The sequence below is a fragment of the Cnephaeus nilssonii genome, assembly GCF_951640355.1.
Source record: "Cnephaeus nilssonii genome assembly, chromosome: 17".
NCBI classification, from domain to species: Eukaryota; Metazoa; Chordata; class Mammalia; order Chiroptera; family Vespertilionidae; genus Cnephaeus; species Cnephaeus nilssonii.
The window spans coordinates 9,728,265-9,747,593 of NC_137088.1; the positions used below are offsets into that span (position 1 = coordinate 9,728,265).

Sequence of the window (19,329 nt, forward strand, 5' to 3'; positions counted from 1 at the left end):
ATCAGAAATGCTAGTTACCATGGTGACTTGCTGGGTTCTTGCTGAACTCCTGTGCAGATTTATTGAAAAAGCTGTCTTTGGAGGTCAGCACTTGGTCTGCCCTGAAAATCAGAAGAAGTGGGAGTGGTAGGAGTGGGCAGAAATCTATGTTCACTGCAGGCTCTTGGCTGAGGGCTGCAGGGCGCCATCAGGCCCAAGTGGAAAATGATTGCTGGGGGACTGAGTGAGAGCAGAGCCACCAGGGGCTGCACGGTGTTCAGAGACCTTGGAGTTACGGCCCAGACGAAAGTATGCATGTGACACCCCCACAAAGCCATATGTTAGACATACAGGTAACACTCTACGAATGAGGTCAAAATTAAAATAGACTCACTTTAGTAAAAAAAAAAAAAAAAAAAAAAAAAAAGGCCTGACAGGTTCACAAGGAACTTTTAGAACAAAATTCAACACCTTTAAAGGGAGACAACATAATCCAGACTCCCTGCAAGGTTGGTTTCACCTGTGATGTTCAACATGTAATAAAAAATTGCTAGCTTTGCAGAGGACCAGGAAACGTGACCCCTCGTCCAAGTTTAAAAAGGCATAGAAATAAAAATTTTAAAAAGGAAATAGATCCTGAGATGACCCAGAAGTCGGAATTAGGAAATAAAGCCAGAGGCATTTATTATATAACTGGTCTGGAACTTCAAGGAATAGATGGTCATAATGAGTGAACAATGGGGAATCTCACAAGAGAAATGGAAACTATTAAAAACAAACGAACACTGGAAGTCCAGAACAGAAAAGTGTAATATCTGAAATGGGAAATTTCCCTGTTTAGGACGCAGGCAGGTGAGCAAGGGTTAAGTGGGCCATAAAGCTGGAGGGGAGCCTCCCAAATAAGGAACAACCATGAGTGGTGACCCTAAAACAGACATCTGTGTGACAGTTTGAGGAACTGAAGGAATGTCAGGGTAGCGGAATATCAGAGCCAAGAGAGGCGGGGCTGGTGAAGCTGGGGCAGTGGTTAGGGCCATCAGGCAAGGCCTGTAGGTCTTCAGGAATTTGCACTTTATCATGGGGGCCGTGGGAAACTCTTAAAGGATCCTGATGAATGGTATGGTCAGATATGTGCTTTTTAAAAAATATATATTTTTATTGATTTCAGAGAGGAAGGGAGAGGGAGAGAGAGATAGAAACACCAATGATGAGAGGGAATCGATTGGCTGCCTCCTGCACGCTCCCTACTGGGGATCAAGCCCGCAACCCAGGCATGTGCCCTTGACCAGAATCGAACCCGGGACCCTTCAGTCCACAGGCCGACGCTCTATCCGCTGAGCCAAACCAGCTAGGGCCAGAGATGTGCTTTTATAAATTCCCCTGGAAGGGGCAGGGTGACTGCTTCTTCATCTGGAAAGCAAGAACTTCCTTGGCATCCCCGGCAAGAGCCCACTGATGTGCTTTCAGCCCCGGCTCAGCCTGTACCGCGTCCCGTGTCTGGTGGCTGCCCCAGCTTCGAGGGGCCTAGGAAAGCCGGCTCGGCTTTCAGCCTCAGTAGTCACGGGGCTGGGAGCAGGGGGTGGGGAACGGGGCTGGGTGGCCAGGGGCTGTGCCCACAGTTATCTTCAGGGCTTTGTATCTGCACCTGCTTTGGCAGCTCCGTGTGCTCCGTGTGCAGCTGGTGGCCTGCTCGGGAACATGGCTGTGGCGCAGCCTCTCTCATTCACTTCCAAATTATAAGGACGGTGCCTGATGTGAAAATTACAGGGAGCCCTGGAACAGAAAAATCGCTTCATTAAGGCTGGCCTGTGATGTATGCGATTTTTCTCCCCTCACCCCCCCACCCAGCGTTTGCTAGGCTTGTTTGCTTTGTGAGACACGAAAAGTGCTTTCAGCCGCACGCTCCGTGGAAGGAGACCTGTGGTGGGAGCAGCCAGGAGCAGCTGAGACGCGTGGGAGGAATCTGTGGGCAGTGCCGGAGGGGAGGGGGATGGAGCCTCACATACAGAAAGTAAAAGGCTCGGAGTGCGATGGAGCCAACGCCCGGTTCCTGACAGCAGGTGACAACCGGAAGCGACCTAGGCTTCCCATTTGAGCTTTTCTAATAGATCCATGGTTTTGATTTCTGCAGCTGCCTCCTGGGGCCCCCAGAGGCTGTTTCCTCGCAGGGCCAGGCTCGGGGGGCACTATTCCTGGGCTCCTCCTGGTGTTAGGATGGACATGACCACGCCCCCATGGTGCTTAGTCCAGCCCACGTTGGTGGTTATAGTTTCCAAGTTTTCAGGAATTCCCTGGCGACGGCCGGGACATGAGCAGGTCCACACCTTTCCCTCCTCCCTGCTTGCCCCGATCCGATCAGTGCTCAGGCCTTTACCTCACCATCTTAGTTAACCCTGGCATCAGTCCTTGGAGGATGGTCCTCCTGTTATTCCCATTTTACTGATGAGGAAACTGAGGCTCACACTGCTAATAAGTAACAGCACTGGGATTCCAATCGGAGTGCCTGAGCTCTTAACGGGCAGTCTGTACCGCGTCTTGGGTAGTCTGAATCGGCCCATTCTTTCCCCAGATGTTACTGAGTGGCTGGCCAGTCCCCGGGCGAGGTGCTCAGAATACAGAGGAGCACAGCGAGGTCCCTGCTCCCACGGAGCTTGGAGGCTAATGTGGGAGACAGTGGCGGATGGGAGCGGCCAAGCCCAGGGGGATCACGCCACCTGCAGGACAGTGCATGGGAGGCCGAGGAGCTGCCTGGGGGTCGGGAAGGCATCATGGAGGAGGTGGGGAGGCAGGGAGTGCAGGATGTCTGCGAGGGCACGCTCCGTTCCCGTCCAGACGTGCGGGGAACTCACGCCTCACAGTATTTCTAAGGACAGTTCTGTTGGCCAGAAGCAGAGGGGCAACCATGAGCTCTTATGACGTCAGGGGGGTGGGAGGTACTATCCCCCTTCCCCTGCCCCTCAGGGGACCTTGCCGGGGAAGCAGAGGTGCCTTTGGAAGAATGCACCGGTCTGTCCTGTTGGGGCCTCAAAGAGTGAAGGTAGGGGCCGGAGAGATGGTGAGGGCGGGGAGGTGGGGTGCGGGGCAGGAGCTTGTGGGGAGGCAGAGGAGGAGGATGGCGCAGGAGGAGCAACGGGGCAGGTACGTCTCCAGCCCGCGCCCCTGGGGCCTGAGAGTCCCCGGCACTCTGGGACCCTGGGGCAGCCTGGTTCCGGTCCCGAGCCCTGAGGGGCTCGCGGAAGCGTCTGGCTTTCTCGGGGCAGTTGGGCCTGTCCCCTGGCTGTCTCAGCCCCTCCCTCGGCCCCAGAGCAGAGGCTGGCTCACGGGTCCTGCCGTGAACGGCGCCGGTAACAGCAGCCGTCACCCTGCCCGCCCAGAAAGCGTTACAGATGGACTGGTCAGCGAGGTTGGCGACTTGGCCCCACCCGGCTTCCTGCCTCCTGCCTCCTGCCCCCAGGAGAGCCCGTGGCCCCTGCCCCCTCCGTGTGGTCAGCCTGGGTCTTCCCATGTGTGCCAACAAGGGCGGTGTTGGCTGAGGGGGCAAAGTTTCTGAGAACCAAGAGGCGCAAGTGAGAAAGGTTTAAGGAGCCGTCAGCTTATCTGCAGGCTGCTGGGATAAAGGCTGTGAGGACTCTGGCGGAGCCAGATTTCATGTGGTCATGCTCGGGTTCGTCTACTGCGAGGGTTCCCTCTTACCAGCCCCGGGGCCTTAGAGCTATTACTGCCTTCCTCCCCACCGTGTCCCTCAGGGTCATTCAGGGCTGGGGTGGCCTCATGCTCCCCGCCTCCCCCTTGTAACTCCCCTGTGGCAGGAAGCCCCAGCGCGCAGCTCTGGCCCCGGCTGGCACTTTCAGCCCCGAGCGAGCGTCCTGCCGGAACCACTGTCCCCTCTAGAAGCAGCAGATGCTCTGTCCTGGGATCCGTTCACGCTCCCTGTCGCACAGAGCGAGGGAGCTGTTAGTCTCCTTCTGTGTGATAGCTTCTCTCCTCTGTAACCTGCCGCTCCGGGATCTTTCCTCTCCTAAGCCTGAGGGTGAACACAGTTCACCTTCCATCCTGTCCCGTCCTCTCAGCCCTCCTTGGGGGAGGGAGACCCATGGGGCCATCCTCACCCACCCCTCAAGTTCAGGAGTGGGAGCAGGGCCGAGACTCAAGGAAAGTAGGTGCTTGAGGCTGATGGTTCCCAGCACGTCCCAGGCGAGCAGGGGGCTGCCCGGAGCGGATCAGACAGGTGTCCCCGTCCAGCCCCAGCCAGCAGGAAGCAGCTGGGAGCTCCTGCCTGGGAAAGTCACCAGAGCTGGTGCAGGGCTGGGCCTGGCCCTGGGATTAGAAACCTCTGGGGTTTCTAGATGATACAGATGATTAGGTTTCTTCTCCCTAAACGCAGCGCCTTCTGCCCACCTCCAGAACGTCCGCACCGCTGCCCAGTCATGTGGTCTCGATCGGGGCAGCGCTGTGAGCATGGACTCCAGGAGCAGGGGACTTATCAGCCCCTTGTTGGGGGAAGTGGGGCCGCTGGGTGTGCCAGGGAGAGCTGGTGAGGGTCCCCAATGAGCCTCGTTGGCTCAGGGAGACATTTGGGTTTTAAAGCTAGAGGACACTTGAGGGAACCCTGAGCAGGTTCCCCCTACCGTTAGCTCAGAGTCCCCCCAAGCTTTTGAATCCCTGTCCTGATCTGAGAAACAAATGGCAGGAAAAAAGCCCTCATGCCTTTGCTGCTGCTCGGAGTTACAAAATCAATCCGCTGTCTGAAACCAAATTAAAAGAGAGGGATAAGGTGTTGCTTTATTTCAAGCAGCGCACATCCTGTCCTCCTCCTGCTGCCGAGGGCGCTGATTGCCCGCGGAGGTGTCCTGACAAATGACTGAGCCAGCCCATCCCTCGCTGTATAACTGAGTCACCCCGAGCCCAGGAAAGCCAGGCCCGGCCGGAGTCCCCTCAGTCCCAGACCTGCGTCCTTCCCCCTGCTCTTGAGCACTGGTTCCCAAGCAACCAAGCGAGACCCTCATGCAGAAGGCAGACAGTCTGTGTGCGTGGCAGGAAGGCAGGGCCTTAGCCAGTCGGGAAATGCGATAGGTACGGGGAGGGCACAAAAGGCCGGTGATGGCAAGCGCGGTGATTAGAGGTTTTCTAGTTTGTTCCTGACGGAAGTGGCCTGCTGGCCTCTCGGAGCTGGAGCTGGGTCATGTTCTGCATCCTTATTCTCCGCCCCAACGCCCTGTCCTTATCCCAGGCCTTGGGGAGCAGGAGGCTGTACATTGTTTTGTTTTCAAAATAAGTCTCCTCTTCTAGAAAGGGACAGTGTCCCACAGTACCTTCCCATGTCCCTTGTGGTTTGTTTACTATTCCAGGTGGTTAGGTCTAAGTATCAGCTTTGCTCAAAATAGAGACTTGATCATTTCCAGGACTGTGATAAGTTATAAACCTTGGTAAAATGCAGACTCTAGTTAAAAAGAATATATTAAGAGCATGGTCTTAACTGTGTAAGAACGTGTACACAGGCACACACACTCCTACTGTATTTGTTCAGTTCTAACACCATTGGTTTTAGATGTTATGCCCCACTGAGAAAGAAAAATGCTGTCAATCAAAGACACCATTGACTGCAAGACATGGCCCCGTTTCAGAGTGAGTGGGGAAACGTGCATCTTAGAGTCAAGGGAAGATGGGAGCAAGCAGGATGGGAGATTCAGAATAAAATATTAACGGTGGTCACCCTGGGTGCTTAACTTGACGTGTGTAATTGGTATTTTTCTTCATCCTTTCTGTCTTTTCCAAAATTTTCATGATGACTCTTGTCATTTTGAGAACCACAAAACAAAGCAGCCTAATAGCTGGGTTACGATGGCCTTTATTTACACGTCTTCAGACCCGAGAGTCTTGGGAAAAGGATGGTCTTATGTTCTGGCAAGCTTTCCATTTATTTATAGGCCAGCTTCCAAGTTGAAGGTAATTGAGCAGAGCATCCCCTGGGACGGCTGTCTCCATTTTATTCTTTCCCGGAACCGAGCTGCCCTTTCAGGCCACGGTGGGGGGCAGGCACAGCCGCTCTCTGTCCTGGGTGCCACGGGCAGTGAGACGAGGTGGTGGCCTCTGGGAATCGGAAGCTGGCTCATCACACAGGTGGCTCTGTCGTTGGGAGAGCTTGGCCTCTGTCATCTGCGTCGCTAGGAGGGTGGTGGTGACCTTTCAGAGCCTCCAGCACGTTCTCCTGGAAGTCAGTGGCCTTAGAACAGTCCTGCTGCTGACGGGCGGTGGGAAGGGTTGGAGAAGGCTGCTAAGTGTGGCCGCCGTGAATACATGGCTTTGTGGGTACGAAGAGGTTAGCCTGGCTGGCTTCCAGGGTTCCTTCTGCACATGCTCTCCCACAGAGCACGCACGTGGGGCCACCCCGATGGCCCCACCCCGAAGGCACGTCCATCCTTCCGGCCGCTGGGAAGCTATACGGTAGCCCTTTTGCATGGCTCTGAGGTGCCCGCTTGCTGTCTGTGTGGGCTGTTGGGCACCTCCTGTCCTTTGCCCCTGCCACCCCTCTAGCCCGCACCTGCTGCCCAGGCACACCTCATTAGCAGGATGCCTCGCTTACACCTGATTGTTTCCCTCCTGGGTTAGCAGCACCTCACTGGGACTGGCACTCTTGGAGAGCCAACTTGGGGGGGGGGGGCGGAGAGGGAACTGGAGGGGGTCGATGGGGGAAAAAGAGGGGACATATGTAATACTTTCAATAATAAAATTTTAAAAAAATAAGAGCGAACTGTATTTGTAAATAAATCTTTTGCACTGAGAGTCACAACAAATGGATTTCGCTAGGCATGCATAAAACATTTCAGAAGAGAAGTTAACACGGGCTGTCAGAGGGAGGTAAACATCCTGCCAGATGAGATTTTTAATGGATAAATCTTTGTGCCTAACTTCCTGCAGGGGAATGAGGCTAGGACGAGAGAAGGTTTATTACTCTAGCATATTCTAGAGAGGATATCTAGATTGTTAAACATCTTACTGCTTTCGGAATTGATTTTCCTTTATTAGAACTCAAATATACACTGTACTTTAGGAGTGAATGCACTGAAATGATTTTTTTTTTTAAAGAAGAATAAAGAAACCTTGGCAACAAGAAAAAGTTTTAGAAAAAACATACAGATTGTAATGCAAAAGTAATTGCTAATCAAACCACACTGATTCAGAAGGAGGCTAAGTGTTAAGCTTTTAAAAAGTACCCGTTTTAATTAAGTCTCCCCATTTCATCTTGTCTCTTTCATTCTGTCTCAAATCTGTGCCCAGCTCTCCAGGTCCTGGCTTTGCAGCCCCCCATGGGAGCTAGTAAATCTAAGCTAATGGATTTAAAAGGTCTGGATTTCTCATTTTGCCTGCGTTTGCTCATCCAAGGTCTTCTGAAATATATCATGTTTTAAAAACCACTCCTTCTAGAATCCTCACTTGTGGTCCCGTCGCATGTGGTGGTTAATGCGTTAGCGCACACATTGTCTTCCCTGGGGAAGTACGGATTTATTTCTGTGTCTTTGAAGAAAGAGTCTGATTGGCCAGGTTATATCTAATCCTCTTTTCATCCTCAGCTTTTTATTTTAAATCTTCCTCTTTCTTATTCCTGATTATATCTTGTGTTCCGAAAGCCTCTTTTGATTGGATGTGAGCTTCAGCCCGTCTCCTTCTACTTCCTGTTCTGAAACATGGGCTCATAGTCAGACTCGTTAATATCTGTTTGGTTCGACTCCTTACAGCATCCTCATCCACTTGGTACATACAGGGCCACCATGGCCTTGTCTGCAGACAGATCGCAACTAAGTGATTATGAGGCCTTTTTGTAAACCACAGGTGATTTCTCTAAATGCTCAGCAATAACCACAGGGCAACTTTAATGTGGCTTCAGATGAGCATTAAATACAGGAATTATTTGTAACACATGGAATGAGAAGCCCACTTATATAATTAACTTCTAGGTTTTACATATGGAAAACATTATCTTTTGTTTAATTTACTTAAAGAGACCAGGAAACTGAGCACAGTTTATCCAATCTGAAGATTTGGATCATTCATGATATTGGGTCTGCCGTTGACCTGGTTGAGTGAGTCATTTTTTTCATTTGTTAAATGAGGGGGGCTGAATAAATGAATGGCTTCCAAATTGTGCCCAAGCTCTGGGAGTTGATGGAGAGGGCTCGGAGAGAGCACAGGGCATCTCCCAGCATAGCTCAGCTTTCGGCTCTTACCTGCTGGGTTCCCTCCATTTTATCTGAAAAGGCATTTTATAGCCCTTTAAAAAAGAGTCTCAAAACCTGTTATCTCCCAAGGTTTTGGGATTCTGTGAACCAGTAAGATTTCCATAATTCCAGGTTGGCCAGGATCGGGGAGGGAGTCGCTGCCAATTGTTTGCCAAATGTAAGGGCATGAAATGAGGGGAATCCCGCGTACTGCCACTGTAATTGCAGCACCAAAATAAGGGAGGAAGGCTATCATCTCAACGAAAACCTAAATCAAACAAACAAATAAAAATAGGTGTTTAGACCAAACAACTAGGCTGTGAATACTCACCGCCCTCTTGTTCAGGTGGAGCAGGGCCAGCCCTGGGGTGAGGGAGAGGCTGCTCAGAGCAGGTGTTCATCCAAACCAGCCATGAATAGTGTTCATTTCTCAGTGGGGCTAAAAAGGGCTTGCTGGGTTATTTTCATGATGTTGATTTCATTTGGTTTATTTTTAAATCGCTTTAGTTTTTTAAAAATTTATTCATAGATTTGGTAAGTCATTAAGCAGGAGGGTTTTTCTCTCTCCCATAATTAGCATATCAAAATATTCCCATTTCATTCTATTTCAATCTTTTGTCCTCTCTGAGATCTGAATATTTTAAGCAAAGCGCCTCCACCAGAAGTCTCCCAGCCTAGACTATGTAACCTAGAGGAAAACTCACCCGGAGGGCTTATCAGCCATGGCTCAGCAATGCAGGGGATGGGAGAGGCGGCAGGTGCTGTCACAGATTTTAAATTGCTCCTTGTCCTGAGTAGCACGAGGAAATCTTGCTCAGTCACTCCCCATCCCGCCCAGGATGTGAATCATCCCTTTTGTCCAACACTGTATACGCTACCTGCCCTCTAGTCACTTAGCCGTCTCAGTTACCAGAGAGAGAGAGGCCCACATTCATACAACTTTTATTGTTACAATTGTTCTATTTTAATATTAGTTGTTGTTGTTAGTCTCTTACTATGCTGCTTTATTAACTAAACTTTATCATAGGAATGTGCACATAGGAAAAACCATAGTATATATCAGGTTCTGTACCATCTGCGGTTTCAGGCATCTACTGGGGTCTTGGATCGCATCCCCCACGGATAAGGGGGAGTGACTGTATTTAACCTTCATGTTAGGGGCTCTGGCACATCCTGCTTTGCATATGCCCAGGCCCCCAATGAATAGTGTCGTTGGCCAGACCCATCGCATGAAACTGAGTCCTGATGAGCAAGCACCTCTGCTTCTCACCTCTGGTGGGCCCCTCTGATTGGCGAGCGGACAAGAAGAGGCCTAATTCCTAAGCCTCCCCCTTTATCCCCCTCCCCCCTCCAGTCCTTCCTCAGCAAGCCCCGAATCATTCACTTTCTCAAACCTGTGCCTCTCGCTCTCCGCTCTCTCTCATCCCTCCAGGCCATGCGGGACGCGTTGGCAGACCTCCCGGAGTGGTATGGGATCAAAGGCATGCAGGCCCACTGGATCGGGGACTGCGTGGGCTGCCACCTGGACTTCGCCTTAAAGGTGAGCCGCAGAGCCTTCCCAGCAGCTAGTGCTGGCCAGGCCCTCTGCTCTGTTGCAACCCCTTGACCAGCCCAGCACCTGGGGCTCCACGGCGGCGTGTCCAGCGGAAAGAGCGGGAGTCCCACACATAATTTCAAATTTCCCAGTAGCCACACCCTGTACAGTGCAGAGAAACAGGTGAAGTTAATTTTAATAGCATGTTCTGTTCAACCCATTCTATCCAGAATGTCACTGTTTCAAGATGTGAGCAATTTTAAAAAAAAGTACTAAGTGTTTAACTAGTGTTAACACTCCTGTTCCAGTACAAAGTCTTCGAATCCTGCTGCTGTCCTCTTACGGCACCTGCATTTCAAGTGCTCGCGGCCGCGCGTAGCTCTGCCTACCACGTTGGCCAGCACAGATCTAGAGGGTGTTCTGGTGGGTCCATGAACTCCCTGAAATTAAGTGCAGAATGTATGTGTGGGCACTTCCTAAGCAGCGGGTCCACAGCTCTCACTGTATCCTCAAGGGGGCTCATGTCCCAAAACAGGGAGCCGAGGCTAACGAACGCATGTGCTACACAGACGGGAAGCTGTTAGGGTCTGGGCTTCCCCAGGGTCCACAAGAGGGGACCTGCCCAAGGTCACTGCTGAAGGCCCACCTGCTCTGGAAGGTCCCCTCAAACTTTCCTCTCTGTCTCTGCTGGCTGGAAAGTCGTTCTGTTGCCATTTCCTGCCTGGGTGTTCTTTTTATCCTTCTGATGTCGCCTCCTCCAGTCAAGACCTGTGTGCCCAGTTCATTCAGCTCCAAACCCTTCCCTCACCTCAGTCCCAATCAAAACCTTAGAGGGGGCAGCAGCCGGGAGACAGAGTTGACCCACCTTTCCAGGCTCCTTCCTCCTGACCGCCGTGGCTGGTGTCCACTGAGCACCCGCTGCCTGTCGCCGACCTCACGATTCCCGTGCCATGTCCTCACCCACGTGACCAGCTCACTCCGGCCTCAGACCTGGGAGCCCCCCTCAGACCGAGAGGTTGTGCTTCAAAACCTTTGGAAATCTGGCCCTGACATGGGCTTTTCCTTCCACTGCTTTTCCGAGCAGGTGGTGAGATTTCCAGGGCATCTCTCTGAGCATGCCCTGACCACCTGTGAACCGGGCCCAAGTGGGCCTGCTGGGGGGCACCAGGCGGGGCTTCTGAAGGAGGAGCTGTGAGCCTCCTCTTCCGCCCTCCTCTGTCCCGCCCGGGTCCTTCTCTGACCCCCTGTCCCTGGGGCTGTGGCCAGAAGCTGGCCCCACTATTTGCGTTTGAGGGAGTGGGGAGAAGGGGATGAGGTTGGGGAGCACAGTAGCCCAGAGGGAGGACTGAGAAGGGAATGACTACTCTGCTCTCCCCCTGCCAGGTGGACGGGCAAGTCACAGGAGAGAAGCTGACCGCCTACACGGCCACCCCCGAGGCCATTTATGGCACGTCCCACGTTGCTGTCACTCCCAGCCACAGGCTCTTACACGGGCACAGCCCTCTGAAGGAAGCCTTGCGGAAGGCACTGGTCCCTGGCAGAGGTGAGTTGGCAAGTTGAGGCTAAGACGGAGGAGGATCATGGCTTATATTATGCCTCACGGTGTTTCAAAGTTCACTGTCTTTCACATGTCATCTTGTGGGATTTGTCTTCAACTCGGCCTGACTTCTTAGTTTTTTATTTTAAGGCATGAGGATTACAAAAGAGCTTTGAACATGTTAAGTTCTCCCCCCCCCCCCCCCCCCATCCCCCGGCTTCACTTTGAGCCACTAGATTGTGTGCTTTTTGAGTTTCTGTCGGGAAGCTCAACGCTTTCCCTTTAAATAGAATCTGGATCTACAGCTCTTTTCTGATAGGAATAGAATCTTCTGCTTCATTAATAATTCCGTCATCAAATAAAACTGTACGCACAGGGGCAGGAAGGAAGCCACTGAGAACTGGAGGCAACATTTTCAACAACTTAATTTTATTACTTTAACAGACTCACATAGTAATCTGAGCAGATGAGCAGAGTCCTGCTCAGCAGAGCTCTTGAGCGCCTGGACCGAGGGGACCTGGAGTTGGCCTAGTGAATGTGCTTGGTCAGTGAGGATTTGGGGAGTGCCATTGCATTGGGACCTGTGACTGCCAGCCAGCAGCCACCTCTGGCTAACCCGGGGGGAGAGGGGAGCCTCCTGGAAGGCTGTGGGGAGCTTGCTGACCGGAGGAACCCCTGGAGAACCAGTCTGGAAGAGGACTTGGACCGGCAGCCCTGGGAGCTTGGGCAGCAGGAATTAGTTGTCTCTTGAATGCCACTGACTGCGGGAATCTGCTGGCCCTCGCCCTCGGGGCGTGGGGCACGGGGTTCAGGACTCCTGCTGCAGGGAAAGGTGTCTGGTTGGTATCACTGGGGTCCCTGGCCTTTTTCTTGGTCAAGGGAAGGCCAGGGACCTTTCCTGATAGACCACCAAGACTACCCAGTGAGGAAGGTGGGGGTCTGAGAAACACACTCAGAGGCTCTTCCCAGAGGAAGGGGAGATGGATCCTGGCCAGCGGAAGGATGGATCAGAAGGAGGTCTCTGGGGAATTGTAAATATTTCTGTAAAAATATTTCTAGAGTATCAACTGCAGCACACACAGTCAATCACTGTGATCTATTTGACTTATTTAACTAACAAAAAAATGTTTTGTTTGGTGATATAAAGCTTTTATTTTTTTAATTGCTCTTCTTTAGGTAGCCAGAATGAAAGACTTCCTGACATCAGGTTGGAAGGATAGACAGTCTCATCCCAGCTCAGGTTTCCTGATCGTTTACATACAGCCTTAGAGCCAGGGTGCAAGTCAGGGACCACTGGCTGAGAGCCCGCCACATGCCACGCACTCGGGGACACGGAGATGACCGTTCACACGGGTCACGGCGGAGGCGGCCAGATGCGTGTGTAATTCACTCTGGCGCAAGACACAGATAACTCGGTTTCATCTCTTTTGCTGTTTTATATTGAAATCGAGAAGTGACTCTTTTGAGTTGAAATTTCAATGTGTGCTTATAAAGTCCAATGCCCCTATCTCTCTTCTGTTTTCTATTCAAAAAAATTGGGACCTTTTCAACTGTTCAGTTTCAAAGGAAAACGCATAGTTTTTACTTCTGAGCATTTTGAGGTTCCTCGGGGCCATGATGGTTGGATAATACCTAATATTGAACAACGGAACAATGTAAACATCTAGCCCTCAGATTTGTTTTCTTCTGGTTTATTTGGGGACACAGGTTACAATGAGGTAGTATTAATAGGGGGTCAGTGAGCTGGCAGGCTATCCGAGAAGGAATCCTGACGTGAAGAGCGCTGTGTACATTTAAAATGGTTTCATGCGGAAGAAGTTACTGTAGCAAATGCAGAGAGCAGCGTTTTTGTGATCATTTGGGAATCAGCGCATCTGACTTGGTCGGATTGTTTCATTTTGGCACTGAATGACTTGTTAGCTTCGATCCCCCCTCTTTCTAATAATCCCTGAAATAATTCCAACTGGAACATTGCACTTGGCTCTGAATTTTCCAATTCTCATTTTCAGAGTGGAGTTATTCTTTATGCAGATACCAATTTATTCAAAGCCCCTAGGTTAATTAGCATCTGATGTGGCGTTCGTCACTCAAGGCCAAAGGGCTTGGAGTAGAATGCAGTTTTCCCAAAAGGTGAATTAAAATGACCGTGTGAATATGGCTCCATGCCTCCTTTGGCCTTTGAGGCTACACCTTAAACCTGAACATTGCCATTTACCATTGCCAACTGGCTCCGATCGCCAGCCGGCTCGGTGCTTCCTTGAGTGTCAGGTTTTGAGGGTTACGAGTGCCAGCGAGGTGACCACTGAAAGTCATGGCCGCTCACGGTTGTGACTGGCTCTGAGGAAGAGGTGACACACCTGGACAGGGTCGCGCTGGACTGGCAGAGTGGAGGCAGCAGTGCCGGCTTCCCCATCCGCTAAGAGCGGGTGAAGACGGAGTAACAGCGGTCATCGGCGTGGAGGGGCGGAACAGCTCTGGGAACTACTGGAAGGTGGCAAAGTCAGACACAGCTTTCTGATTTCTGACTTGGGTTGCTGATGTTATTGATTATGGACTAAATGGGCTGTTTGGCTCAGATTCCTTTAAGAGGGCAAAGAAGGAAGGTCCCTCCCTGTAGAGTTCTTGCAGTCGAGTTTTCCATAACCATCGGCGCTGCCTCCCTTTCTCAGCTGACCGCCTCTGACCGAGTCATGTTACATGAGCCCTGACTTGATGGAAACTAGGAACCATGAAAAGCATCATACAACAGACGGACATATTTGGGGGTAGAGGGGTGGGTGGATAGAGATTAACCAAAGAACTTGTATGCAGATATGCATAACCCATGGACACAGACATAGTGCGGTGGAGGAGGGGGCGGGAGGAGGGTCGGAGGGGGTCAGTGAGGGAAAAAGGGACATCTGTAATACTTTCAACAATAAAGACACATTAAAAAAAAAAAAGCATCAAGAGGGAACTTGGGGCAGCGTCCTAGAAGCTGTGCTGGCTTCTGGACGCGTTCCCTACATTCCTAATATTAAATTATTCAGACCCCGGGGCTTCGGAACCACACATTCCAGCTCTGAGTCACCAGTGGCCTGCACAATGCATGTTTTTGCCAAAAGGGTAAATGAGGTCTCCCTAAAGGGTTGTTGCTGACGCAGAGCCCCAGAGCGTTGAATAATTAATTGCTCACTATTGTCTAACTCCTCCCTCCATCCCGGCAGCATGGGGTTGGTTTGTTCTTTAACCGAACTGTCTCTGCTAGCTTCCGGGAGGTGGCAGGGAGGGGAGAGCTGCTGTGCTCACATACCCTGCAATAAACGGAGTCACCAGGCTTCTTTGCCCTGGACCTCTTGGGAGCTCTGCTGTGCTGATGTGCACGGCACAGGCCTCCGAGAGGAAGCCCCGGTCACACTAGTGGCCACAGACCCCACCTCCACAGACTGCCCCTGGGAACCCCTGCGCGGGCACCCCCTGATCTGCTGAACACTGAGGGCATGTGCTGGTCTCCCCAGAAGGCAGTGGGGCCCTAAGCAGAGGGCGCCCTTCTGCCCGGAATGTTGCCTCTGTAATCACTAAAGTGTCAGCGTCACCTCCCTGCGCACCTGCCGTGGGCCGTGCTTCAGTTGCTTTGGGTCTCTCCATGATTTCCTTGCCTTCCTGCGTCACGCCACCGGCACAGGATTGATGAGAAATACGGGAAAACTAGACCTGATCAGGAACTTCAGACTTGAGTTTTGCTCTTTTTAAGAAACAGATTTTGGCCCTGACCGGTTTGGCTCAGTGGCTAGAGCGTCGGCCTGCGGACTCAAGGGTCCCAGGTTCGATTCCGGTCAAGGGCATGTACGTTGGTTGCGGGCACATCCCCAGTAGGGGGTGTGCAGGAGGCAGCTGATTGATGTTGCTTTCTCATCGATATTTCTGACTCTGTCTCCCTCTCCCTTCCTCTCTTTAAAAAATCAATAAAATATTTTTTTTTAAAAAAAGAAAGGAAACAGATTTTGACCAGGAGTGGCAAGCATGCGGGTTACTGCTGTGTAAATCCTTGCATATCTGCTGACATTTAAGTTTAAAGACCAATTGTTTTTCTAATTGAAAAACTGGCATAACAGAATTTTTATGTAGAAGATGAAATAAAATCCAACCGTTGAATACCAGAAGCTCAAGTGAACTCACTACTTGAGTTCCTCCTCTCGCCCCTTCCTCCTTTGGGTCCTCACGCGTGTCTCCAGCCCCATGTGTATGTAGTGAAGGTTGGTGTGCGTGTGGCTTGTCGCCCAGCTGCAGCGGCTGTAGCCACCTTCCTTTAAGACAGAGAGTTTCCAGTGAAGTGCTTCATAATGACCACATAAATACCTTCGCAGCTGAGCCACGGATACCGTGATTACATTTCCCTTTTTATGTAACTTTCTGTTTTTCCTGAGGCTCACGATGTTCTCATTTTATTCATTTGCTTTGTGTTCTTTGAATTTCTAAGGCTTCCCACACCCTCCCAGAAGCTCTTTAAAACGCCCCTCGGTTCAGTTTTCTGCAGGTTCCAACCCGAATTGGCTCCCCCTCTGCCCGGAGGCTTCCTGGGGCCCTGTGTCCCGCTCACTTGTGACTGGTCACCCTCCGGGCCTCTGCTGGGCCCTGTCCTCCTAGGGCCTCCCTCTGCCTTTGCTGTGCAAACAACCTACCTCTTTCCTGTGCGGGATCCGCTGTTTCCTGGATCCCAGGTCTGTCCTTTTCATGACTTACCCCGTCACGTTGCTGGAACACGTCCTCCTGCATCTCCTGAGGAAGGGTGTGTGGGAAGAAACTTTTGTCTTTGTGTGTCTGGAACTCTCTCTGCTCCGTCATTTTCTACTCTCTGGCCCATTCCATCTTCCCGTGCTATGGTTTGGAATTCCAGACGCCTCCTAGTTTTACCACAGGTCGATTTCTGTGTTGCTCATTGACAGTATATTTGAGGTGTTTTTCAAAAGGAAAAGGGAGGTGATGGGAACGTCTTTCCTCCTCCACCTGGAAAGGAAAAATGCCATTTTCACTTCTTTGGTTATGAGCACGGATGAACATTTTCGTGTACTTTTTTAGTCTTTTGATTCCCACTGGTGTGAATTATCCAATAAAACCTTCAAAGAAGAAATTCTTGGACAATTAGCACAAAGCAGGGACATTCTAAGGCTTATTTTTCTCGCCTGTCTCCCCTGAGCTTCAGGCGGCCCTCTGACCGTACCCACAGTTCTTCACTCTCATTTTCAGATTGCCTCACGCCCGTGACCGCTGTGAACATGCTCACCCAGCAGGAGGTCCCTGTCGTCATCGCGGCCGACGCTGACTTTGAGGGCTGTCTGGATTCAAAAATAGGTAAGTAGTTATTACAATGTAGTTGGGATCGTGTATTATCAGGCTTAAAATCAAAATACTGAGACTGTCGAATCCCAGAGGGAAGACGGGAGAGGATGGGTGGATGGGAAGTGACTAACCAGAGAACTTGACTTGTATGCATATATGCATAACCCATGGACACAGACAATAGTGTGGTGAAGGCCTGGTGTGGGGGTGGGGGCAAGGGCAGGCTAGAAGGGGTCAATGGGGGGCGGGGAGAAGGGGACATATGTAATACTTTCAACAGTAAAGATTTAAAATTCTAGCCTGTTGCCGTCAAGTGAAAGAGCTGACTGTTGGCGCCATGATCCGTTTTGCCTCTTTGTAGAAATGAACGCCCCCCCTTCATTTAATCACCCTTATTTAAGAACTACATTTTGAAAGCATCAGGTATATCGTACCTTGCTAGTTGCTATTGAGAATAATCAGAGCTGTCTGGCCCGAGGACCTGGCCAGCAGAGCTAGTTGGTGAGACGTGTACCTACAACGTGGGGAACAGTACAGCTCGGGCGAAAATCCCATCTCAGGTCTCAGACCCCATGGCAGCTTCCCAGATGGGGGTTCCACACACAAACCATCCACGCGGGCTGGGGTTTTGGTGAGGGCTTTGAGGAGAGGGGAGCTTGAGCTGTTCAAGAAAAGGATCGTGAAACAGCAGCACAATGGAAGGCATCTTTAGAATGGTAAGTTGGGTATCCTTGGCAGCCTTACTCATCATGAGCATTCTATTTTTTTTATTATTATTATGTTTTGATTGGTTTTTTAGAGAGAGAAGAAGGGAGAGGGAGATACAGAAACATCGATGAGAGAGAAACATGAATCAGTGGGCTGCCTCCTGCACGCCCCCTACTGGGGATCGAGCCTGCAACCCGGGCATATGCCCTGACCAAGAATCAAACCAGTGACCTTGTGGTTCATGGGTTGACACCCAACCACTGAGCCACAGTGGCCGAGTCATGAGCGTTCTAAACGATCGGCATCCAACAGGAAGTCTTGGAAGGAACCAAGGACACAGCCTCAGACAGTCCATCCAAGGTCTGCCTTCAAGCCTCTTTTCCACGTCCCTACTGTAGTTCAGCTGGTCTCCGGAGTGCCAGACCCTGCAAAGAAAGCTATTTCACTCTGCTTCCTGGCACCCAGAGAAAATAGCATTTCTTATCAAAATCATGTTTTTCCTCACAGTTCTCAGATTCGTTTCTGACAAAGTGACTTGAAGAAACACCCACACAGAACACAGCTATTAAGCCATTCAGGGCATTCTCTTCTGACAGCTGAAGGCTAGAAAGCGTGTTAAAGGAAATAACATCTCCTTTTATGCGTTTTATCATTAGTAAAATTCATTAAGACCACTGGCCACGATAAACAATAACAGCAGCGCTTGCTGGCGTGGTTTTATTTTTTTTCTTTTGTATTTTGAGTCAAAGTACTGACATAAATTGAGTGTCTGAAAGAAAAAAACATCTGATTTTTTTAGGTGTGTTGGGAAAATCATTTCTCCTGTGTTGTCTCGATTTCCCACAGTTACATAACTAACATTTTCTGAGTTATTGCCTCTTGCCCTCCAAGAACTGAAACAGAAATCCAACCAGAGGTAACGCAGTAATTTTGCCGTCTCACCTGCATTTCACAAACAGTGCCGTGTCCTGAGCCCACGTGGCCAGCACCATGGCCAGCACCGCGGCCCCGCGCATTCCTCACATGGTCAGATACATTCCCTGCCGCGGCACCTGCCCGTGAGCCTTGCTCCAGCCACTCCAGCCCGCACACGTGGAATAATGATGCTTCCCTTCTTGACCACGAGCACTCCATTGCTCGCCCGTCAGCAGCTTTCAGGTCTAGCGTGAACGTTTATTTGCTTTACGGGTTGCTTTCTGTCAATAATCTCATCTGGAACAGGAGCCACGGAGCTTCCATCTCACCAAGGAGCTTGCGAGCAAGCCTCCCGAACATGAATGCATCCTTTCAGGCCAGGGCTCCGGAGAGGCCGTTCTGGAACTCTGACCTGAGCGTTTGGTGTGTTCCCCGTAGTTTTGTCTCATTTGCCACGAGATGTGTTGCGCCCGCGAGGATGTCGGTGTTGTAACAGTTGTCCCTACAGCAGGAGTTCTCAGCCAGGGGACATTTGGCCACCAGGGGACACCTGGCAATTGGAGGGACGTTTTTGTGTGTCATACCTGGGGCAGTGCTGCTGGTAGAGATCAGGGATGCTGCTCCCATCGGCCCTCCACAGCCAACTGAAATACCTGCTTTTATGAACCGCTGACGCCCAAACAGCAGGCCTTGGCCCTCTGGAGGGGTGATTAACTCATGCCGACTCCATCTCCTCAGGGGTGTGTGGGTTGAAGAATAAATGTCTATTCACAATGTGCTCTTGCCTCGGGGAACGGAGCGAATGTGAAAAAACAGTTCCAGCTTCCGGCTCCCGGCTGCGTGGATTTCTCCAGGTGCCGGGCAGAGTTGGAGGAGTCAGCCTGCCTCTCCGAGACCACACTGCCCTCTGTCACTGAGAGGGTTCAGGGAAGAGGTCCCTCCCTCCCCCCCGAGACTTGTGACTACTGTTTCAGTGGCAAAAAGCACCCCACGTTGTATATTTTTAAAGTGCATTTTTTATTTACTTCAGAGAGAAGAAGGGAGAGGGGGAGAGAGTTAGGAACATCAGTGATGAGAGAGAATCATCCATCGGCTGCCTCCTGCACATCCCACACTGGGGA

At 51.1% G+C, this 19,329-nt stretch overlaps 1 protein-coding gene across 2 annotated transcripts in view; it reads left to right on the top strand.

Annotated features, from left to right (window-relative positions):
* Positions 1-19,329, top strand: part of LARS2 (leucyl-tRNA synthetase 2, mitochondrial) — a 108,118-nt gene that overhangs the window by 50,795 nt on the left and 37,994 nt on the right. For both annotated transcript variants that reach the window (XM_079795256.1, XM_079795257.1), the window contains 3 exons: positions 9,628-9,735; positions 11,113-11,272; positions 16,493-16,597. In XM_079795256.1, the coding sequence (XP_079651382.1) occupies positions 9,628-9,735; positions 11,113-11,272; positions 16,493-16,597 (373 nt within the window). The remainder of the gene's footprint in view (positions 1-9,627; positions 9,736-11,112; positions 11,273-16,492; positions 16,598-19,329) is intronic.